General features: G+C 39.8%; 1 protein-coding gene across 2 annotated transcripts in view; it reads right to left on the bottom strand.

Moving 5' to 3' along the window:
• Positions 1-15,610, bottom strand: part of Grik2 (glutamate ionotropic receptor kainate type subunit 2) — a 624,705-nt gene extending 609,095 nt beyond the window's left edge. Inside the window, exons 1-2 of one of the 2 annotated variants that reach the window (XM_036168913.1) lie at positions 15,442-15,610; positions 10,010-10,410 (exon numbers count right to left, since the gene is read on the bottom strand). In XM_036168913.1, coding sequence (XP_036024806.1) covers positions 10,010-10,124 — 115 coding nt within the window. In that variant the 5' untranslated portion in view covers positions 10,125-10,410; positions 15,442-15,610. The remainder of the gene's footprint in view (positions 1-10,009; positions 10,411-15,441) is intronic. The other variant, XM_036168912.1, reaches the window with a different exon arrangement.
• Positions 15,611-25,573: the final 9,963 nt, after the last annotated feature.

Genomic DNA, 25,573 nt, shown 5'->3' with positions numbered 1-25,573 from the left:
AAAGCTTTAGTCACAGTTTTAAGAAATTGAGCAAAAAGTTCATGAGTGATAACAAATAGTACTTTATTCCACATTTATATACTAAATCACTAATATAATTTCAATTAAAGTAAAACCTTTACAGAAAAGAAATGTGAAGCTCTATGTAGGGACACTTTGCTCAGCCTGAAAGGAGGGGACTGGACCTGCCTGGACTGAATCTACCAGGTTGAGCTGAATCCCCAGGGGAGTCTCTGCTCTGGAGGAGATGGGAATGGGGGGGAGGGGCTGAGGGAAGGGAGGAGGTGCGGGAGGGGGGAAGACAGGGGAACTCATGGCTGATATATAAAATTAAAACACAAATATCCGTATAAAGAAAAATAAAATTTGAAATAAAATTAAAAAAAAAAATAGTGGGGGACTAAAATAAAGTTTTCTGAAGATTGAGAAAAAAAAAGAGATATGTGAAGCTCTATGCATTTCCTTATTAATTCATACACGCTTGAAGCTTAACAGATGGAAAGTAATAAGCATTCTCCAGAAAGGAGATTTAATTATCTTTCCTAATTTATGACTGCCATAAGAGTAAAACTTAGACTACTAAACTCACAGTCCAGGTTCTTGAATTCACGTATAATATATTAATAACCTATTCCACTGATATATGTTAATATTATCTTAAATTCTCACCTAAAATATTTGTGGATTAGCACAAACTATGTGTGTAATGATGCATATAACTATACACACAGACATAAGTTGAATATTTCAAGTACTAGAGCTGTCTTAGAACAAGGTATAAAATACTGAGATTCCCTGCAGACAATTTATTACATCTTTCAAAGAAGCAAATAATACTTTTAAATTGCCCTTTGATGCACTTTCCTCCAGATTAACTGACACACTTCCTGGCTATCACACCAGTTCTAGTCACCTGCTAATGAAATGGCCCTTACTTCCTATTGTTATGGGTTCTTTTATGTACTAATTTGATTGGACTACAGCTTACCAGGAATTTGGTCAAATATTCTAGATGTGACTCTAAAGATGCCATGTGATGAAGTTCACATTTGAATAACAGGGAAAACAGATCACCTTCCCTTAGAGGCTCCTGTTTATCTGGAGATTGTGGCTAATGAAATCTGCAATTTCAGATCAAGAACTTTTTCCTCCAGTACTGGAGTTTCATTCCCTTACATATGCTAGGTAGGCACTCTACCACTGAAACATACCCCAATCACATAGTTTCTTAAAGATTCCAACAGTAAAGGACAAGTGTTGGTCCTTGCATCCATTTCAGCCATATAGTCAAAGGAAATCCACTAGTTTTTTTGGTTTGTTTGTTTGTTTGTTTTATCTTGGCTAGGAATAGGCCGAAAAACAAAAGAAATCATTTGACAGCTTGTTGCCTCAGTTGTAGTGGCTTTCCAGGACCTACACAGGTGTTCAAATCCTGTAACCCAGATAGGAAGCTCCACACAATCAGTATCATATTAATGTCACCATAGAGCCTGTCCATTAACTCTCATAAAGCTTACCTTTTAATTCATACTTAAATTCTGTCTCTCATGAGAATTCTTCCTCATTTTTCCAATCCTCTTTTCTATATATGTTTGTTAGGCCCCAACAGAAGTCTCAACTACTATAAAAATTCAAGCACATAATAACTTCCTTTTAAGGAGATTCTAATATATGCATTGTGTTTATGGTACATAATATTCACATACTTTTTCTCTTGAATTGTACAGTAACAAATCCTTGAAGTTAGAATGCCAATCTTCAAATCTATTTCTTAATCACCTAACACTGTTTGTTGAATGAATAGATGTGACAAAAGCTTTAAACACTGGGAAAAGGAGGGCAAAAGCAGGTATAAAAAAAGCTACAAAAGTTAATAACCTATTAGAATGTTCTGTGAAAGAACAGTGAGCAACAAAGTACACAAATGTCTAGGGAGCTAATGCAATCCACTAATTTTCCTCAAACTGATGCAAATCGGGGGAGACAGAGATTTCACTAGAAAATGGCATAATTCAGGGAAAGCATCACCAGCCTGCTCAAAATCCTGACAGCCCATGAGCAGGCTGCTTAACTGTTCCTGTGGATTCATCTCTAAACTTAGAACACTAGACTTGATCTCTGAAGTTTGCTTGCTTCAGATAACTTGGGGTCCGATAGCTTTCATTCATCTTGAGAGTTCACCTTCCATTTCTTCACTCTAGAGAAGGAAGGACTTGAACATATGAGGAGCTGCTACATCGTTCATACAGGTGCAGAGACTTTAGCAACTAAAGAGAAAAATCAAAAAAGCCAACATCCCAGAAACCAAATATCTATGAATATGCTGCAACTTCAACAGTGGAATCTTTCTTTAATATCTGCTTTGTTTAGGTTAACATTTAAAATAAGCCTTTCCCCCAGAGCATAGAAGAAAGGTGAGCTAAAGTTAGAAATGAAAACCAGAAGCAATACCTTCCAAATACTCACTTAATTCAATGATGGAAGCTAAACTGGCCGATTTTTCTTAAAGGTGGAAAGCATTAAAGGTGTTTTTCATGATTTGAAGAAAATATGTCTATCATTGATACCTTATTTAAGATAATTGCATATGCTCAAAGATTTGGACTAAAAAAATTAAAAAAAATAAATTTGCAAAACTCTGAAGTATGTGGTAGTGAACCCAGAAATCATGTCATTTAGTGAATCCAGAAACCATGTCATTTATGCTGTCCTTTCTCAGCCTCCAATTCCTGATAGTGCCCCTCCCCTAGGCACCCAGGATTCCTGATGTATGAGCATCTCTGCCACACACTGGATCAGTTGATCTAATAAACTCATCCTAATGCCACAGTCTTGGGACTATGTACCTTCACTTCCAGAATATACTTCTGTTAAAACAAGGCCATATGTATCAGGAGGGAAAATGTGTGAAAGACAAAATCTTCTCAGATAGTTTTTTCAAATGTTATACATGGCCTTGCTGGCTAGAGTACCTGGCTGTCTACTAAACACACAAGCGACGGTTCAATTTTCAAGAGGAGAATAAATGGCTTAAATCAATCAATAAAAGTAAGCCTAAGATCAAAATTAAGTTTGAGCGCTATCGTCATTGAACAAAATCTTCAGTGTTCAAATGCAAAATTTAAAAAATAAAATCTGGAAGGAAGGCTTAATAGGTCTTCTCTCACCACCTACTCACATTACTAAGATTGATTTTTTTCATCAGAGTAGCTATTGTTTGCTGTTACAGATGTAAGCCAAAAGGTAGATACATTTCTCTACTTACATATCATTGAGAAAATCAGGTGAGCCTTAGAGAACCTGAATAATATGGGATAGGCTGGAGAATGAAAGCAGGTGACTTTGGTGACCTATCCTACCTGCTACATAGTTGGGATTTGTCCAATTCAGATTTTCAAAACAATTTCCAAACATATGTACAATTAAAATTGGATCCTTTCACATGAAATTTGATATTTTTATGTTTCTCTGGAAATATCAAAGGAATTGGCAACCTTGAGAAGGCAATTTTAGGTAACATGAGACAAGAGGAATGAATAAGCACACAAGAGGCCAAAAGACAGAATCTTGATTTAATCTTGAATCTGACCACAGCTGAAATTTTCCAAAGTGAGAAACTGTTCCTTTGGAACTGGGGTAGGAGGAAGTACACAAAGGCACTAAACTAAACACTTCAGTGACTAAAGAGTTAAATAGAGTGCAAATGCTTCCTCAAGACCAACGCCAGTGTTTCAGAGACAAAACAAGAAGAACCTATCTGTTACTGTCACTGTGGAGAAACAGCGGAAAGGAAGATCTGCCTTTGCTAGCTCTAGCTTTGCTATGACAAACAAGCTTTGTTTCTAAGGGGAAAAAACGACCACATCAAAACTTGCATGGAGAAATCATGCTGGTTTGCTTGCTTTGTTTTGTTTTACAGTTACAACAAATGGAAGATTTATTCTAGCTACTTAGTCTTTACATGCTCTATATACTCCAAAAAATTTAAAATGCTCTTAGCTTTTGAGATGAGAGAGACCTGTAATTCATCTTAAAAATTCATCTTAAAAATATTTCTTTATTGAAACTTGGTCCTAAACCTAGGTTCACAGTACACGATGAAGGTCTAAGGAAGACTTATTTAACCTACATTAAATCTTGATAATTCATTAATGAGTCTTTTAAAGGGATAATTTTAATTCCCCAATCTTCAACCATAAAGACTATATAGTGCTAATCTGCCTTGCCCTTTCAATTAAACTTGTTAAGGGTTTTCTATTTAGTCAGCACCCTGAATGGGCCATTAAAATTCTTGTTCGGTAAGAGTTGTGTTCAGTGCTCTGTTGTTTTAAATTCCATTAAATCCAAATGGTCTTTATCGCCCCATGACCACTGTGACTTCAATCAGCCAATTTAATTACCTTACACAATTGTCAGCAGAAGCAGCAAAGAAAAACAGGAAGTCCTATGACGTTATCAGATGGAAGTCTACCTCTGCAGTGTTGAATCTAAACTCATCAATAATGACAGTGTACACCTACTGCCTTCCTTTCAGGGTGACTTTTGTCCTTCTCTTTCATGCTAAGATTTAGAATTCAAGATTAATTCAGAGCACTTTTAATACTTAGATAAGTGGGCTACAAAATGAAAGCCCTTAGAAGATAAATCTTCACCACTCAAAACAATCATGCAACACCTGCATCCCAACACATGGTGCCACTTTAGGAAAAAGATGTGTAAACACCAAGTACTATGCATGCAGCATATAATAACTTGTAGGTCTATACATTTGAAAGACACTAGACTATATTTTACTGTATGTGTAAAAATGGGTGTTAAGATTTTCAAGAAATTTGCAGAATTGAGGTTATAGTAGCAGAGTAAAATCCTAAACATGGGAATTCACTTTTCCACAAAAATATTAAATTGTACAACAAACAAGAAAAGCCTTTTGTTTATCAGAAATTATGATAACTAAGTACCACAAGAGATTATGTCATTTTACCACAGACAACACTCTATAATCTGAGGAGCAGATTTGAAACGTTCTGAAAATCAATACTATATCAGCATTCATCTATAGTAGTAGTTCTCACCCTATACATCATGACCCCTTTGACAAACCTCTATCTCCAAAAATATTATTTCATAACAGTAGCAAAACATTATTTCATAACAGTAGCAAAATTACACTTACGAAGTAACAACAAAAATAATTTTATGGTTGGGGTCATCACAGCATGAGGAACTATATTATAGGGTCTAAGTCTGAGAACCGCCAATCTATAGTATTTTCACCCTTTGTGTGAAAGCAATTTATATTAACTTCCCTTGCAAAGTAAATGTTGAAACAGTGACATTACAGAATCTGGGAATGAACACACTTTATTGATCACTTAAATTGAACCAGAAGCCAAACTTTGTTGAAGAAATGTCCATTGATGTATAAACCCTTGTTCACTTCTGAAAGACAACCTTGCAAAGACGGAAAAACACCATTGAGTTCCATGTGACTGGGTGGAGAACTATTTCCAGAGGAAAGAAAGATCATTTTTCAAAGTCATTTTCTGAAATGATTGTGCCTCCCTTGATGGATCACATCAAGTTATTCTTTGACGCTTTAAAACTAAGCTACGACTTATCAGAAAAACAGATCTTTATAAAACGCGCCCTAGTTGGCGATTGTAGCAGATTTCCCTCTCCTGCCATCCAGAGCACAGGTGAGCAAGTTTTATCTTTTTCAGAGATACTGGCTGCAATCACTCCCATCCTCTCTCTCAGTTTTCAAGATCCTAGACATAAGGCCACTCCTCCTCCCCTCCCACTTTACCTCCCAAAGGAAGAAAAATCTCTTTCAAAGAACTTGTGGAGAGTGGCAGCTTCCCAGCTCTCAGTCACTGCCCTCAGTTCCTGGATGGTGTAGTGCATCTGCCAGGAAGCCTTGTCTCTGGGAGTACAGGAAAATTTCCACAAGAACCAGTTTCATTCCCTCCAAGGTCTGGATTTTATCTAGTGAGTTGCTCCTGGCTGTGCCTTCACCTAGGACTTAGGCACCAGGTATGCAAAGCTGGGGTAGTGGATGTCGGCTGGCTGAGGTAGTGCCAAGAAAAAACACAGCGCATCTGGGAAGGAAGACCTAAACTCGGAAACTTTTGAGCAAAAACGCTCCCCGGACTGGCATAAGAAAGAAAAAAATTTTTAGTCAAAAGCGTCACTTATTAAGAAGTGACAGACCATTTGCTCAGCTTATTGGAAAGGGCTGTTTTCGAGAAACTGCTCTGTTTCAAAGTTTTGGTTGACGTCTGTGCTCTCAGCGTCCTAAATGGCAATTCGGGTCAAGACTGAATAATAGGACCTCAAGATCAGAAAGAGAGTAGCAGTTTGGGATGTGGTGACGATAAAAAGTATACAAGCCAGAACCCAGAGAGGTCAACCAGGGCAGAAAAGAAGCCACTCTTCAGCTGATTCTCTGGGGACTGGGAACAGAGCAGATCAGAAGCAGCCCGAAGAGAAGGACACGCTTAAGTAATAGAAGAAACGTCTTAAGCAGAACTGTATGTTGTAGCTCCAGCACCTCACTCCGAGGATCACACCCACTTGGGCATCCCTGTGGCCCACTCTCAGATGCAGATGCATAAGAACAAAGGTATCTCATTTCCATATGGCTGGGCTCTGGAATGCAGCCGCTGTTGCAAGGTTTAGGGAAAAGTCTGGGAGTAGTGGTGGGCTTTCTGCCCAACCCAGCAGGCTGCAGATATCTGATTTGACCTCGGCCCTGGGTCCAACTTTCAGCAACACAATTTACCTCTGAAAACACGCCCCCTGGAGGGGCGGGGGGAACACAGTCTAAAGAAGCCAAGTTGAGTCTCAGGCTCGGAGGTATCGAAACAGCCAGGACCCAAAATAAAAGACCCCTATGGCCGGGCCTCTCAGCCCCACTGGCCAATAGGTAACACCTAGCCAACACTTGGGCCCCCTCCCTCACTACCTCATATGGCCTTACAGCTTTGGGAAAGTGCCCAGGGATCAGCGCTGCAGAGTGATTTGCCTAGCAGCTACTAAGACAGTGCAAAGTGCCCCAAAGTCCGGCCTGGCCTGGCGTATAGGGTGCTCCTGGGTGCAGCTGCAAAGTTTTCTTGGTACTAGAAAGTCGCTGTGGCAAAGTTGGAGACAGCAACAGCACAACCCCCACCCCAAGCCCTAGCACTCCATTGCAGCTCCGTGGTTTGGGGGTGGGGAGAGAAAACCATGAGGGAGATGCTGGCATAAAGAGGGCAGAAATTGATAGACAGGGAAAGGAAGTTACTTCAGGGTCAAGACACCTTGAGCTGTGGGGAAGCCTGACTTTCCAGAGCTGATAGGAAGAGGAAGGGTCAAGTCTATTGGGAGCAGGGAGAACAGCACAGAGCTTATGAGGGTGAATTTTCATCATCAGTTGGGGAAAAAGGATCTAGAGTGGCCTCAAGCCAGCTTCAAGGTTACCATAGCTCCAAGCAGAAGCAAGCAGCCAAAAGCCTTTCTCTGGGACAGACTGTGTAGCCTCACTCTAAGCTGCCTCCTGCAATAGACCTGAGGCAAGGAGGTGGCTTTCACCCACATATAACTGTCTGTCACTGCCCAAGGACAGCTGCCCAACAACAATTCCAACCCTTTCCTCCCAGGGCAGAAGGCCAGCGACGATTTAACTTTAGAGCCAAAGTTTAAAATAAACATTTTCAAGAGGTATGTATAGGCACTTAACTAACCATCCAATCTACTCAGTACTTTTTACCCTGGAAGAAAATAAAACTCCCAACACTGCATCAAAATAGTCTCAACAGGGAATGTTCCAATGATTACAACTATACCCAATCCTTCCTGGTGGGTGAGGTCAGATTTAGAGAACATGTATCTACAGGTAGAAGACATTTGATGCTTATGTAGAAGAAAAACACAGATCATCTACAAAGAAGATGGTCTAGGGTGTGAAGGGCCTGGTGTGGAGATCTTCACCTAGTGCCCTATTTATTAAGGACCATTTTTAGAGTTTGTCTAGGAAAACTTTGTGTGTGTGTGTGTGTGTGTGTGTGTGTGTGTGTGTGTGTGTGTTACATTTTAGAAGGATTTATAGCTTTCACAAGAATCTAGGCTCTTGTGTTTGTGCTCTTTTGGAAAGCTGCTATACTGCCACAGACATCAAGATTTTTAATATGAAGATATGAAATGATCAGCAAATGTAACAATCTAATGATTCAGCAAATATTGTGCTGCAAGACCAGAGCAGCAATAATTAAGTCTTGAGAGTGTTAGTGGCAGTTTTCAGGCCCCAATTCATCCTTCCCCCAGTCATGTACATTCTTACCAAAGCATACTCATTCACAAACACATGAGAAGATATACAAGACCGTGTAAGGACTTTGAATAAAAAAAAAAAAAAAAATTGGGGGGGGGGTGTTCCATAGTATAGCACTTCCCATGCAAGTAAACAAATTGTTGTGACACATATACCATGCATATCTTCACACACAGTTCCTAGGAATATAGGGACTTCTTTAATTCTGTCTAAAGAAGCAGACATTCCGGTGGATGCTTGTTGCTAAGAGCAACATGCTTAAGTACCATCTAAAGACTGAAGAAAGCAGGAAAATACCCAAGCCAGATCTAGCTATACTCTATTGTCTCATGTTATTACCAGTCTTTTTGACTCTAAATGGCATATGAGGAGGGGGTTACCTTTTCAAATATATTTAAAAGCATTTCTAGTTTATTTTCACAAAGCTTGGGGAAGACAGTGAGTTTTAGCACTAGAGAATGATCACTTGGAAAAAACAGGAGATGCTGCTAGTGTTACAGAAGAGACAGGCAACCCCTGCTATATTCTGACAGAAAAATTAATGTGTCTACTTTTATTTCAAAGATACATGCCCTGTATTTATGTTCCCTACCCTCTCTGGTTAAGATCCCCTTTGAGCTGACAGAGAAGGCACCTAGAGTGGGCACTCAAGCCCTGTTCACTTTTTCCTCTTTTGCAATGCCCTTCTTTAGGGAACTTTCCTTGATGAGTTCTGAGCTCACTAAAAACATCCCCGTTGGTCATCCAGAGCAGCTGGGCATTTCCTACCCTTCATTTCCTTCAAGCAGACTTCCTGACTAATGACTTTACTGGAAGCTCACATTTAGATTTTTCCTTCAAGAAAGAAGCCTAGATTCTTGGGGAAACTATAAATCCTTCTCAAATGTATCTACCTAGGATCTTTTATCCATGTCAGATGAAACAAAGACGCACTCAGAACCCCACACTCAAGTCCCCTCCCGACGCCCTTGCTTCCAGTTACTACCATTCCTTATTTACTGGGTTGGGGTTCTGTGCAGGGGGAGAGAGGGGGAAAGCTGTAAAAGAATTCAGCAAGTTAAAAAACAAAACAATTAGCCTGGCAGGATCGCTGTTTCGCTGCACTGAGTGACATCTTCCTACTAGCAAATACAGCTTTCAATTATACAGCACTATTTCCTAAAGCTCTGCATATGAGAAACAGCACCAAGGAAAGAAAAGAAAAGATTAAATTGACCAATAAGCTTCTCTTCGAGAAGAAATCAGAAGGGCTGGTGCCTTAGGTTTGCAGGTGAGGACCTAGACAGGTCTGGGCAGAAGCGGACAGATGCAACTCATGGAAGAGTTACCAGACACTAACTCATCAGTAGCACAAGCAGCGCTCACTCTGGCTCTGACCGAGCCACCCGGACAGCAGGAAGGTTCCGGGGAGACCAAAGCATCCTAGGCTTGCCCCTGTCACCGCTGTCCCTGGGGCGGGCTACGGGTGAGGCGGTATATCGGCCAATATTGCCAGGAATTAGCACCTCCTTCACCCTCTCGGGGCCCAAAATAAAATGAAGATAAATAGAGAGGATAAATGAAAGCAGGCGGCGGTCTTTAAAACCCGGGAGGGAGCAGGTCTGGAAGCTGCAAGCCCACGCCAAGCAGAGCAACTGCCTGTTTACATCCGGCGCCTCTGAGCCCACACGGGTGGTGGTGAGATGCCGGGAATCTTACCGAATCTTAACACATGTGTGGTTCCTTGCGAATATCCGATCCACAGTAAGCAGAGCAGGACTTTAATGGAGCGACTGATGACTAGATTACTTAGAAACGGGGAAATAATCTTCATGATGTTTCTGTGCCTGCGCGCGAGGCACCCACTTCCCCCGATCTAGCGTTAGGCTCCGGGCTTGCACAAGAAGAAGGATGTGTGAGTAGTGGCCGCAGACACAATCACGGCATGGTCACAGAAAGAGGAAGGAGTCTCCGCTTCCCAAACCCATTAGCAGTCGCTGCATGTTCTTCACTCACTGCGCCAAGGAGCAAGCTTCCACTGCAAGGGATGGTGGGACATCCATGTTAGTCTGGGAGCATCCGGGAGAAATCCAGCAAGCACAATGTCCGGCCACGCGAGCCTGGGAGAGCACAAGAAGAGGAAAATCAATAGGAAGTCCAGCCCTGCAACGACTAGGTGTTGAAAGCCAGCTACAGTCCCAACACAAAGGGCGCTTTGCTGGCAAGGGTTTTGCCAGGCCTTATTCCACTGCACTGCTGCACAGCTTCTGACGTTAAGCCAAGATAAAGTGAGAAAAATTGAGATAGCTGCTTCCTGCCACTGAGCTTCCCAATATATATTATGCAACCGTCCTGATAGCTCGCCTTGAATAGCAAAAAATGAAGATTTATTTACGTGATGCGATGAAAATTGCTTTGATTTTTCAGTAAGAAGCTGCAGAAAGTGCCTGGTGTATGCAAACACACCTCTTACAATCAGCTGATGCATTTTAATAATTGACTAGCTAAGTCAAAGTCACTTTGTCTAGGAGTTGTATTTTTAAAAAAGAAATGCTCTAAAACAGGGAACTGTGGTGTCAATTTAATTTATGTTAAGCTGAGAGAGTCTTATAGTTTTTAAATCTGAGTAGAAAAGAATAAATACACAATGCAATGCATTCGGAGAGCAGAATGTGTTCTTTAAAAACTGGAGTGACATATTCTTTGATTAGTAAAGAGATATTTCTTCAGGTGGACTTTCGGGGGAAATGAAGGAATCATTTTTTCAACTCATCATACCTGAAATAATCCTATACAAAGACAATGGTCTTTGAGTTGCAGCAACAGATTCCAGAGGCTTTGTGTCCACATTTTATCCTTTTTGAAAATTATTTTTCCTTTTAAAATGTAATATAGTTTTGTCTAAAAAATCTTGTCACCAGCTATTTTTCTGATGGCAATATTTAAACCCATCTTTTCTCTGGACTTTCACAAGTAGAAATTTATTCAAGTTAAAAGTAAAGAAATGGACACTTTTAACATAAAAATTTTGTTGAAATAGGCAATGTGCTGCACAAGGAAATGGTTATCCCGGATCCACTACTGCCATTTATAGTAGTAGGAAGAGATAATAAGAAAAGCAATAATGACCACATCGATGACATTTTCACCTTGTTAAGAAGTGCAAAGGGAAAATCGTTGAACTTGTGTTTTACTATTAATCTCTGTTCATTAACAATTGGGGCATAAGTTAAACCTTATAAAAGTTATATTATTGCATCATATTGAAGGCTACCTAATTTTAATGGAGTGGTATGAGTACTGTTTAAGTTCTTATATTACTATGGTTAAGCTGTTTTTAAGTAGCAAGAAGATACCACAATATAGTCATTACATCATAGTGATTTTTTACTTTCTATATTTTCTTAAGATATTATTATAAAATGCTGATTGAAAAACTCTACATTTTCAAATGTGCTAAGAGACATTGATTTTTTTTAAGAGAGAGGCATAACTGCAGTGATAAAAAATAAGTATCATGAATAGCTAGTTTGGCAATCTAGCAGGAAATCCCGTCAAACAATTCCACTATTTAAGCACTTTAAAAGGAACATCTAGTGCTGAAACCAAGGGTATCTAGCGACTCCTTCAGTCCATGTTTGAAACATCACTTATAAAATATGTTAAAGACCAACATGTCCTGTCTTGTATTGCTGTCTCATTTATTCCATTCTATTTGTTCATTTTCTTCTTCTTCACCCTTGTAGAGAAAATAATGAGAGCCAGGGAAAAACACATATTCTTAGTTGTTTTCATTTCCCAATATAACTGATATCAACTACCTGAAAATAGCATGTTCTGTTGTGACTAATCAAATTTCTGCAATTTTTGCAGTGTAGCTGGCATTTCGTGGAACCAGAGTAAACACACTGTACCACAATTTCTTGTTCACAAATTCTTTTAGCATAACAGTATTTTTCATAGCATTTGTTATTTTTATACTTACACCTAGCATTCTCAACTACTTATGTTGTTGGATGTCTAGCGGGAAAGTGAAAGAAAAGCTTTGGATTCATAAAATTCACACAAAATAAACTGTAAAAAAAAAAATTCCTTTACTACTAAGTGGTCTCTAAAGAACCAGCTTTGCACATATCTTCAACTGTTTCATTTACATCCAACAACTAAGTTGAAAAGCTTTAACATAACAGCAATTCCACCTGTCCAGCTGGACTTCTTCAATACCAGAGACAAACCTTTTTCAGGACCTCGGACAGCGCTTTGGACATGGATTTAGTCTGTCTGATATTGAAAATGGTAAAATGAACGGATAATATATGCCATATGAAATGACAATATCACATTTCTATTACAGAGATGAGTAGTTTGAATCACTGGAGAACACAGTCAAGAAATCAATTTTGTGAACTGTGTTGAGTGTATTTTTCAATGTGAGTAATGGGTTGTTTAACATACCTGAAATATACAAACAGTGATTGCTTTCCAGTGCGTACTACTACAAAAGCCACTAACCTCATTGTGAGGCTCCTCAAGAGAACTAAAGAACTTGTTTCCTCATACAAAAAATTAGCATGGAAAAATTTTGAATGCTGAAACATGCTGTCAATATTCAGTGGCGTAAGACATTTCTGAAATGTACAATTAGTTATCACGTTTAATTGCCCACCTCCAGATTTCCATCTGTTAGGAGGGAAAACAGATTAATTCCATCCTTCCCTTATTAAGCTTCACTCTTCAGACCAAGAGCAACAAATCAGTAATTTACATTTCAAACACAATAAAATGATGAGGTGATGTAGAGGATGCCTTGTTTGTTATATCGATATTTTGAAGTTATTGCAAGATCTCCTTAATACTGACACTATAATTAAAGTTCTGAGTATTGATGGTTATTAAGTATTTTACTGATCACATTTAATTATCTTAAAACTGTGCCGGTTCTGTATTTGCTTATTTCTTAATAGAAAATGAAAAGGAAATACTTTATTTAGGTTTCCAGTGAATATTTATATTTAAAAGTAGTGAGAATTGTGTGCTTTATCCTATAGATTCATTTACTGTGCAGTTATTTCAACCACATGGCAATCTTTATTGCTAGGAGCTAAATCTGTGAGGGTTCCAAGGTCAAAGCAGAGATGAAAAACAGCACACACATATATGTTCACACAGAGAGAAGCTGTGTCTAGAAGAAAGCCTTAAAATGCCAAAGAAGGCTGTTATGAAAAACTACCAAGCCTATGGTGAATAATAAAGGGAGAAACTGTATATCACGTTCACACAAAGCTTGTTCCTACAACAACTGCAAGAGAATGACAAAAGGCACTAGCTTCATCTTTCACTGCATTTTGTATTACCTGACACTAATGACCTCTTATTCTTGGGCACTATTACTTGAGAAGCAATTTTAGTTTCCTAGTCTCTTGGTGAAAATGAATCATATTCTAGTTAGCTGCCACCTGCTGGGGCATGAGCAAATGTGTAATAATCCTTATAGCAGAACCTTTAAAAGACAATTCCTATACCTTTAGCTAGAAACAGCAAATGTATATTCTAGAACAATCTGAATTTCAAAGTTGTCTCAAAGGCTCTTCCATGTCATATGTGTAGTGCTTTCAAATTTTCTCACACAAGTGACAGGCTTCTACTGGACCTCACATTGCTGTCTGGTTGTTATAGGACATTTGAGAAACCTCATCTTCTAGTAACACCCAAGGCATTTTTCCATGCAAGTGGCCTATTGTGTTGAGGTTTAGATAAAATCAACAGCTTGCTCAATCATGACATTAAAGGGGCCACAGAATAAAGTCTGAGACAGATCAGTTGAAACCACACTGTTGCATACCTGCAATCTACCCTAATTATGATCACTATGCTATTCTTTGGGATTCTAAACACATTATCAATTGTTCTATTAGCATTCTGCTATGTTGAAAGCTAATGATACTTATACTTTTAATTAATATTTAGATGCTGGAAATGTATCTTGATTAAGAAATGAAGCAAATCAATTTATGTCTATCAAGATCTTTTTTTAAAATTCAGCATGTACAATCTTCAGTGGATTTTAATTGAAAAGAAAAGACATAGGTGTTCAGCCCTTCATTATTTCTGTCTTACCTTCCCCTGTATACTTCAATTTCTTTAACATGTAAGTTTCTAAGGTCACTGGGATTTGATTAGCTGACTTGATTGCTGGGGGAATGTGTTCTACAAAGTTATAAAGTTAGGAACTAAAACAACTACAAATCGAAATATAATTGCACATCTTTTAGCAACTAAACTGCAGACTTATTCAAATGAAGTACTCATATCTCATGTGATGAAAAGAATCAATCCATAGGTAATTTTGATGACAGACTACTTACAGTGTGAAGATGGGGAAATGATAAGAAGGTGATCTGTTCCTTTCCTTATCAGAAGGTAGATTCTAATACTCTCCAACCTTTAAGTCCAAATCTTTATCTTAGTAGCTCCGGTCCTATTTGATATTTCTCCCTCCCTCCCTCCCTCCCTCCCAACTCGTTCCTATGCACCTGAAGATAAAAATACAAGGGAATGTGGTTGGTTGAAAGTTCTGAACATTTATGATCCGCCTTGGTGATGCAGCCAGTCCTAACCCCTACGGGATGCCCTGAGAGTTTCGGTTAATTTTTTTTTTCTTTTTCTTTCTTTCTTTTCCAGAAGCTTTTAATACTGTCCTTAGTTAAAATAATCTCTACTTTCTCAGCCCAGAGATATGGATCAGGGCGATTCAAGGACTTGGTGAACGAAAGAAGGATGAGGAGTTGCTATGACACGCAGATACACAGCTTCTTCCCTGTGCTTCTCTTCGCCTTGAGTCCCAGTAGTTGAGGCCACTTCCTGACACATACACTTATTAAAATATTTTATGTGGAGAATATAAGCGCGCCTGCAGTCAAATGAGCCACTTGCATCCTTGTGTGAGACTGGCTGCAGCGAGTGGGACAAAGCTCTCCAAGCGACTGCATCCAGCAGGTGCCTGGAGCGCACCGACTCCGCCAGGCTGCCTTTGGCTTCTTCCTTTCCTCCCGGCTGCCAGCGCTCCTCCAGGGTCCTCGGCTCTTCCATACCCAGAGCCAACACCTTGGGAATGAACTCCGGGTTAGGGTTCCACGTCAGCGAGTGCTTACCTGGAGCTGGGGTGAAGGTGGCGGGGAGGGACTGCAGCAGTCCCCCTTGGAGCCACGGCGGGAGGAGGTCCAGCGGGAAGTCCCCGGCTCCGAGCCTCAGCCACGCAGCCGCCAGCGCGAGCGCGAGTGACGGCGGCGGCGGAGACCGCGACCGCGGAGCCGCAGCAGTGGCGCTGGAGACCGACACGCCTCCTGGCGGGGGTTCCTCGCCTCCTGCTTTAAAGGAGCCGCGCTTCTTTCCCCAAGCTGGTACTAGCTCCAGGGCTCCCAGGCCCACCCCGGAGCAGCGCACACTCTTAATTTCAAGACCTCCTATGAGAGAATTCCGAGTGCTAACCATCTAGTGCTTCCTGAACACTCAGCCCTGATATCGTCCCCTGCCAGTACATTCACATCCAAGGATAGGGGGACTGGCACCGAGATGCTCTGAATGATAGTGGGTAACACAAAACAGCCAAGGAAATTGCTTGGCTCTGAGAAGCTACATCGGGTATAAGGAATTTTAACCTGTCTGCTTCTAGGTGGCGGCTTTTATACTGCTCCGAAACCATGGCAACGGCAAAAAGACTTCTCTGTTGCCAGCATCTGGAGAGCAGCCGATTGTCTCCAAAGTGACCCTTTTGGTTCAACCATTGCATTTCCCTTTGAGGTTTGTGGGGTTCATCTTAATCTATGTTCCTACTTCTATCCCGGTTGTCAGAGTTAATGAGTTTTCGGGGCTCCTGGTTGCTGTTAGCATGGAAAGGGACTTCCAGTATAAAGGATCTGGCAGGCCCTCTCTGCACAGGTCTAACCCCTTAATACCTGATTTTGCTCTCCCCAGTAGATCCTTGAATGCTGAGGGATTTTGAGACTTGGCAGGCCCAGAACCTCGGGTCCTCTTCTCCACTATTGGGGAAATGAGCATATATAAGTATTCACATACATGATATTGAGAGAGGTTTTTAAAGGACAGTGGGAAGGGATGCCTGAGTGCTGGGGTCTTTCCTCTGCTTGCTTCTAGGAGTCAGGGGTGGGGGCAGGAAGCAAAGAGCACACCGGTCTCCTGCTGCTTCTCGGGGGGGGGGGGGGGGGCGATTCGCTTCTGCAAACAATGCCGGATTTGCGCTCCTCTGGGTCAGAAAAGTCAACATCTATTCAATGCCGTTGCTACTTTATCCTCAGCCTTACAATATTAACTGGAGTGGAGACTTAGTAGTTCCCCCCAGAGTACATTGCTGAGCGACTAGTCTCTAGGAGGTTTAAGAGAGGCCAAGCCTGAACAGGCTCTGCATACCGGCCCAGGAGACAAATTTCAAAGGGACTGTACTAGGAAGAAGGCCAGGTGGAATTCCTAGGCTCTGCGGAGGGAGCCTGGGGGCAGCTGTACTCCCTGTGGCACTCCAGTCTAATTCTGAAGGTCCGGAAGCAGAGCAGCTCAGGTTCACCCTAGAGCAGCCCAACGGGCTTGCCGAGGAGCATTTGTCCTTTTGCTGTGTTTTTTGACCTGCAGTCATTGCAACTCCTGAAAATCAATCTGAGTAAAACCTTTTCCTGACCTGTGTCCTTATTGTCACCCCTCACACCGTGGGCTAGCTAGCATATGACTCAGTCCTACCAAAATCCCAAGTCTCTACTTCCTACTTTGTTCAACATCCCAGGCTCTTTAGCCCCCACACACATATACACACACACGCACATGAACATGCACGCGCGCGCGCACACACACACACACACACACACACACACACACTCACACACGCACGCACGCACGCACGCACGCACCCCTACTGTGCTTAGCTGCCTCTAGGAGACTAGGGCTTAAGTCAGACAGAGAGAAATGAGTTAGTGTCATGGAGAGTCCATTTGTGGTTTAAAGATCCAGGGGATGGGTAGAAGGTTCCTGTAATTAAGGCAACAGCAGCCTTGTTGTATGAAGAAAATAAATAGTCAATGACTCCATTGTGCATCCTGGACCGGACAGCACAGACGCGTGACCGGCTCCAGGCGCCTGGGCTCCAGCTGCTGTGACCTGCAGCCTAATAGGCCCTCCAAGCACAGCACAGTTTGGGCCAGGCTCAGGAAAAAAATGCTCCATTCAGTCTTATTGCCAGATGAGAGTAATGAAGACAACTTGTGTACTAGCCAAAGACACTCTCCATGTCATCTTAATATCCACACACACCCTTTCAGGGAGGGAAGCAAAACACCTGCCAATGAAAATAACTAGGTGAAAGGCATCCAGCTGCTTGCTTGGTGGTAGTTCTGAGCCCATGGAGCAGGGACTGTGTCTTATTTTGCTTTAAGTGTTCGACAGACAGGCTGGCATGAAAGTTCTGGGAGCAACTTGCTCCAGTGATGCCCTCTGGCCCATATTGTATTTGGGGAGGGAAGGCTTTTGGAATAATCTCTTTTGGTGGATGTGTAAACTTAGAGTCCAGTTATGGATTTCTTTTCCAGGACAAACAGCTCACACTTACAAAGAACTATACAACAGGCCATACCAAGAGCAAGGGAGAAGGAGAAGAGCTGAGAGAAGAGTAGAACAAATCAAAACTATGCATGTGACAAATTTATTTCCTCAAAAGCAAAATGTCTAGATTCTAAAAAAAATGGAGACTGATAAAAGGGCATTATAATGCACACATTCATTAAAGCCTTCTAAACCCTATCTAATGCTACAGAGACATTTCTTAGAGTTTATTTTAAAATCTGTGAGCGTAGTTGGGTTTTTTTTTTCTTTGCTTTTTGGGGACCTGCCACCCAACTTCTAAATAAATACACGGAGACTTACTCTTTCTTATGAATGCCCAGCCTTAGCTTGGTTTATTTCTATCCAGCTTTTCTTAACTATTTATCCTATCTACCTTTTGGCTCTGGGCTTTTACCTTTCTTCATTTCTGTACATCTTTTCTTTGCTTCTTATTCCATGTCTGGCTGTGTGGCTGGGTGGCTGGCCCCCAGCATCCTTCTCTCCTCCTTTTCTTACTCTTCTCTCTTCTTTCTTCTCTTCTATGTATTCTCTCTGCATGCTAGTCCTTCCCATTTATCACTCCTGTCTAGTTATTGGCCATTCAGCTCTTTATTGGATCAATCAGGTGTTTCAGACAGGCAAAGTAACACAGCTTCACAAAGTAACAAATGCAACATAAAAGAATGCAACATATCTTTGTATCATTAAACAAATATTGCACAGTGTAAAAGAATTTAACACATTCTTAACTAATATTCCATAATATATGAGTTAAACATCTAAGGATTTAGAGTCTACTTCCATTCTGGAAATCATAAAAATCTATACCCACAGTCACCTCAAGGGCATCTTCCACATTTGAAAAGGTCAACCAGTTCCTGAGTTGGCTACAGGAACCCTCCGCCCATACTCCTTTTTGACTACTCATGGAGTTCATTGTTGGGATTTATTTTGTTGTTGTTTGCTTTTTTTGTTTGTTTGTTTGTTTCAACCTGGCTCAGTTAACTTGAATGCAGAACTCTTAGGTGTATTTTGAATCATCGTATCCATTTTACACATAGCAAATTCCAATCTGACACGAAAAGGAGTGGCTTGTTCAGAATGTGGCAATAATGAGACTGCCTTCCTGCAGGGCACAACAGCACTGATGTGTCTTCAAACACTGAGTTTAAAATTTAGTCAGTATGAAGTTAGGATTTAAAGAAACTTGAACGTGGGTTATAACTCAGTGGACAAGTACTTACCTACCTCTCACAAGGCCATGGGTTTGATATCTTGTACCAGCCCCATAACCACAAACTCCTTCAAAGATATTTTCCACTTCACAGATCTTTTCTACATTTCAACATAAAATAAATACATACATTTCCATATGGCCTCAAACTTTTACCTGCAATAAATAACATGAACATATCCTTTGAAGCCCATAGGCTGGTGTGTTATCAGTAGACCCCAGTCTCAGAATTGCTAGTCTAGTCAAATAGTATCACTTGACAAATGAGAAAATTATGACAAAAAATATATATTTAGAATCAGAGTTGGTTAATGACAGTTGTTAAGACTAGAGGCTAGCTATTATGATTCTCAACTAATTCTATTACTTTAATCTTTCTCTCTCTTTCTTTTCTCTGTCTCTCTCGCTGTCTCTCTGTCTCTGTCTCTCAGTGTGTGTGTGTGTGTGTGTGTGTGTGTGTGTGTGTGTGTGTTTGTATGTATTTGGTATAATTGGACACATATTACATGTAACTATTAATGACTTATAAAGGCCTAGTCAGATATTTCCTTGATGAATGGGATTTTTATTCATTTCTAAATGCTCTTGGATACATTAGTAAAGTACATACCATTTGTTATATTCCAATGTTCTGGAAAAAAAAAAAAACAGCAGTGAACATATTTTTTTTAATGACCCTCAATAAGAATTTGATCTAGGCAGCAGAATAGACAAGAAAATAAGTCAGATGTCAGGTAATAAGGAGTATCGCAGAGAAAACAGGAATCAGAACAGGGCATGGTAAGGAGGTAAGGGTAATGAGCATGTTATTTTGTGAAACATAGCCATTGTTTTCCTGGTTAGTTGGCATTACAGTAATGAACTGAAAAGAGATATGTGTGTATAGTTAGAGGAAAAAGGTTCTAGGCAGAAAAAATAGAAATTTATAAAGAGCTGGAAGTCAAACCATGTATATAAACCCTTTAATGAAGAAGAAAAAAAGCAATTCTCAAAGGTGAGGCAGGAAACTGATAGGAATTCCAGAGAGGAGCAGAGGGTCATGTCCTGGGTAGTCTGTGATTTTACCCTGGTGGCAACATGGATGGCTTTTAACCAGAGAAGCTTTTAACCGATGTCACATGTGAAATGAGGCATCTTCCTGTTTTACCAAGACAGTGTAGTGACAATAAAGTTGAGAGTGGAAGTAAAACAACCACACCAGGAGGGCACTCCTCTAACAACCAGCTCAGACCCAAGGAGTGAAACCAAGACAGTGACAGGGGAGTGAAGACAAGTGACTGATGTCAAGCATATTTTAAGTAAAGATGGGGAATTTTGCAGATGGATCAAATAAAGAATAACTCTAATTTTTAATCTGAACATTGTCATTTTTTTTTTTTTTGAGATAAAGAAAACACTGGGCTGGGTGGTGGTGGCACACACCTTTAATCCCAGCACTCGGGAGGCAGAGCCAGGCGGATCTCTGTGAGTTCGAGGCCAGCTTGGACTACCAAGTGAGTTCCAGGAAAGGCGCAAAGCTACACACTGTCTCAAAAAACCAAAAAAAAAAAAAAAAAAAAAAAAAAAAAAAAAAAAAAAAAAAAAAAAAAAAAAAAAAAAGAAAGAAAGAAAGAAAGAAAGAAAACACTGAATAGGTTTGGCAGGAATCTATTGAACAATGAATGAAAATTTGGATTTACTCTTGACTGGCTTTGGACAAAGATATACTAAAAAGAGTGATCTGTACCATGGGTTGGGAGTTCAGGGATGAAGTATATATTTTTCTGGCTATCATATTGAGAAGATGGCATAATAGAGGAGATGACTGTAGAAAGGAAACTCAAGTAGTTTCAGGACTGGAAACAAAATATTTTGAAGCTATATAGATGGAAGAAACAAGAAGAAATAATAAGGATGCATGAATAGCAGCCATTATACTGGAGTAGCCAATGTGCTGGTGTATCCCCACAAAAGAATCATTGCTCAAATGGGCCACATGTTGCTGAGACTAAACACCAAGAACTGGCCCTGTGATATGCTGGTGTAGTATACTGGAGATCTTTCTAAGACCAGACTTGGAGTATGGCAAGCATGTATTAAAGGATGTCTGAAATAAATGTAAGAAAAAGAAGAGAAGACCTGGAGAAGGATAAAACTCTAACATCCAAGAGATTTTGCTCATAAGAAGAGAGGATAAAAGAGGGTGCATCTGGGGGGACAATGTAGGATCAAGGGTTTTTACATCTGAAGAAAAGAGGAATAGCCACATGTATTTGTCTTTGAGTACTAAGAAAAGGTGAGCACTAGTCCAAGTAGAGAAGGGCCAATTTAGCCACTTAGAAGAGAGGAGCCTGTTACACAAATGCTAACTGTTCCTACATGGTGTTGAGAATTTCCTCTCCCTATGTGAGCGCTAAAGCCCTGTGGTGCACTACTTTGCTCCAAGGGCACCTTCATCACATTCTGTCATCTCCATTCTTACACAAATGCTGATTCCTTGGTCCCACACAATCAATTTAGTCCTGAACTCTGCAGGAAAGGAAGATGAAAAATAAGGACAGGAAGAGTATATGAGGTCTTTTTGATGATCTTTGTGTTTTGTCTTAATTTTTAAAAAAAGCAAACTTCAAATCTTAAGGAAAGAAGGTATTAGATCTTTTAGGAGAATAAAGTGTGGCATTTTCATCTAGAAGCATGGAAGTCTGAGAGGATAATGAAATCTAGTTGGATTCTTGGCCAGCATTCCGGGCCACTCTATTTTTATGACTTGCAAGTATTTGAATGTTCCAACAACTCACTCATCCTTTCTGTATGTGTAATAGCTAGATTCTGAATTTTTTAAATTCTTTGTACTGTCTACTCATCTATCTCATTATTATTGCTTCTACTCTCACTGACTCAGAAACTACTATGTCCTATCTCAACTGCTTCCATAATGTGTTTATTCTCTTAGCATATTTTTACCAAGTACATACAGTGTTCCAAGGAAATGAAGACAATATAGAAAAAAATGTGAGCAATATACTTTGGAAGATATTTCTAAAGACACATAGTAAATTGTAAATTTTGTAACTAAATTTTGATGCTTCCTGCTCTTCATTCTTCAGAAGGCACCAAGGGAATACAGCAATGTGCTGGCAGAGCATACAGAAGTGGTATCTCTTAGAGAGGTATCCTGTACTGGAAAATATTTTGCCCTGGATTTTCCATTCTAAAATCAACAAAAAAAGAAAGATGCTTTTAAAATTGTAAGGAATGTAGAATAGTAGAAAGAATCTCTCACTGGAGATGGGGGTAGGTAGACACACGTGTTAGAAGTATAAATTTTCCAAAAGCTAAGGACCTCCAAATACAAATCCCTGAGATCTTTTCTTCACTCACCCTGGCTCTCTTCTATTTTCTGGAAGAGAAGTTCTTGGAGAAGTAGTATTTATTTAAAATCTTCTCTATGCTATGCATATTTTTTTACACAAAATACTCCATGTAATTCTCTAAACAGTGCTGTCATGTAAAAAATTTTATCTTAAAAATAAGAAAGTAAAAACAGAGAAGTTATATAATTTGCCTATTGGCACACTGCTAATGAAAAAATAGCAAGGAAACTTGTATATCAGAGGGAGCTAATGGAGGAAAGTGGTATCTTTCCCAGATCTATATCTCTTCTAGTAAAGGATGTCAGCTGTTTGTAGGATGTGAGGGATAAATCTCTTCAGAATAGCTAAGATTGTTAAAACCAGGACAATATGGAGTAGCTTGGCTTGAACAAACCTGCTCCCTCCACTATAACCTTAGTAAAATCAACAAACAAACAAACAAATAACAGAAAGGAAAAGAGGTGACTTAGAAGTAAATGGAGGTCTTCCTTTCAACCTTTGTCAAATCCATGGAAAACTCCAGATCATGAACCTGAACCTCTAAAAACTTTCTCAACACAACCCATAAGGATACACTCTGCTAATAGCATTTTTGCAATAAATGAGAACTTATTAAAAACCTGCTTTTGGTGGTAACTCCTTGATCATCAAAATAGTGCTTTTATAGGTATTTCATCTATGAAAGAATCTATAACCCCACAGTATTAATACTTTTTACTACCTAGCTCTCCAGTAACGATAGACAAAACAGGATATAGAGATTTCTAATAACATTGTGTTGATAGATTATTTTAGTGATAATATAGAACTCACTTGCTTATGTCACAGTATTCAAGCAAAGAAAACTGGTTTTGAATATTGAATATAACTTTTATATATTTTCATTTGAACATAGTTAGGGCAGTACATGCTACTTTAATATACATGCACAGGGTGGAATGAAGGCCAACCACAACTACCCTTGCACAGTTAGTGTTTCTTTGTAATTATGGGACCACTTAATATCCACTCTCCTAATGATTTAGAGAGTTCACCATAAAGCAAGTTGTTTCAGTACAGAATTGAGAATATTCCAGTAATAGGCCATTTCTGAAGAGGTCATCCATGCTTTAGGAGGCTACTGTGGTAGGATTTACGAGCTAACTGCCAAGAATGTTGACTTCCTCCCTATGATTATAAAAAGTGACTTCCATTGGACAGAGTTTCAAATTTCTTATTACAGGTAAGCTCCTCTTTAAGGGATGATTTTCGTCAAAAGACTGTTACTCCAGTGACCACCTACATTCTGCATATTCTTCCTGCTGCAGATCACATGGGATGCTGGATTAGGGCAGCCATGGCCTGGCACAGGCATGCACGGTTGGAAAGTATACAACAGAGGTAATAGAATTCAGTTACGGTTCTTAATTCTGCAAATTAATGGATGAGGGAATGAGTTTAAAATGAAAGGGAAACAAACAGAAGAGGCTGGGATAAAAATGTAGTCTCATACTCTCTGTATGATAATGGGAAATATGAATGAGAAAATAAACTTTTATTTTGCAATCTGTTGTCCCAACAAACTTTTAATATCTAATCATTTCAACCCGCTGGCAGTCAGCATCCCTCTATAAACACATACTAAATCTGAGCAGAAAGAGATGGCAACAGCAACGCATCACTTAACTGCATCAATATTTTATATAGTTGATCATGTAAAACTCAAAAGCAGATTTACCCTTTTGTGTGGACTGTAGGGACTAAGGTTTTGTTGACTGCATTTTTACTTCATGAATACAGCTACCCAACCATGGCTTGTTTGCAGACTGGAAATGTTTAAACACATCGCCCCTGTGTTCTTTTAAACTGACAAAGTTATACTTTTACCATTTTTCTCAGAAATGTGTACATATATATTAAAAAAAGAAAATGATCTATAATATTGAAACCAATAATGTCTAATTAATAGAAACTGCTATTTTGGTGGTTAAATAAGAAGCTTGTTAATTGCTCCCTTGATATTCACTCACTGGAAACAAACTATTGTGTTTTGTACTTACATTGGTCAGTTGTGTTGAGGAGAGAACAAAGGGATTAGGAAGGAGGATGCAAATATACAGGGCCAGGCCTACAGACTTGGATCTCATCTGCAAGTAAGGAGACTTTAGCAGTAATACATCTTTTTACTTAGTTCTTATTTAATGTAACAATCTCCAAATAATTTCAGGAGGCATATTATCCTCATTTTGTAAATTAGAGGGAAAATCTCAGATGAGTTGCATAGCGGAGCAAGAAAAGCACAGGAGTGAGGGTCCTGTCAATCAGACCACTATTCAAATGTGTTGATTTTGCAAGTCAGACTCTTTTGTGGTTCTGTTTTATCAGTTTCACAGTCAGGACTATTTGTTTTCAATTTTGTGAGATTCCTGAAGTTAAAAGGAAAAGTGATGGTGGTTTACTTTCAGAACTAGTATCATATTGTGGCCGCTGGTGGATGGGGTGAGTCTTCATTATCTTAACAATGAAATCCCGCCACAGTGGCTGAGGCTGGAACTCCAGACAGGGCTTGCCTTCCATTCATGAAAGCCCTAGGTTCCATGCTGTGCACAATGAGCCAAGCGGTGATATGGAGCTTTTTGTTTTGGGACTTCATCAAAACAATCAGAAATAGACAAACTTTCAAATGAACTTAAGGAGACTTCTTCAAAAAAGCAACTAGTAGTGTGCATGGTATCTTCAAGTACTACAAAAGCTAGCCACTAAGGGTAAAAGTTCTAGTTCAGTATCAGCTTGATTTCTCCACATTTTGTGATTCAATTATGTGGTGTCTTAAGCAATAGGGCCTTACAGTCACATTCTGGAGGTAAACAAGAGCATTGGTGATAGCCTGTAAAGTTTGAGGGTTTGTAGGACCTCACTGGCCAACAACTCCAAAAGAGGTAACCCATTCCTGGCACTGGGGTTTTTATTTATTTTTCTGTAGTGTCTAGTTAGGTTCATTGTTGACATGATAAAGGGTAACCCATTTAAACTATTTTCATATACATTTGTGTATATATATTTGGGTAGCTTTTGCAGTAGTAAAGACTTTTTCAGAAAGTCTTTAGTGTTAGT

This window comes from Onychomys torridus, chromosome 19, assembly GCF_903995425.1.
Source record: "Onychomys torridus chromosome 19, mOncTor1.1, whole genome shotgun sequence".
In the NCBI taxonomy this organism is placed as follows: Eukaryota; Metazoa; Chordata; class Mammalia; order Rodentia; family Cricetidae; genus Onychomys; species Onychomys torridus.
Note: the sequence above shows the minus strand (reverse complement) of the source record. Positions and strands in the feature narration are given on the sequence as shown.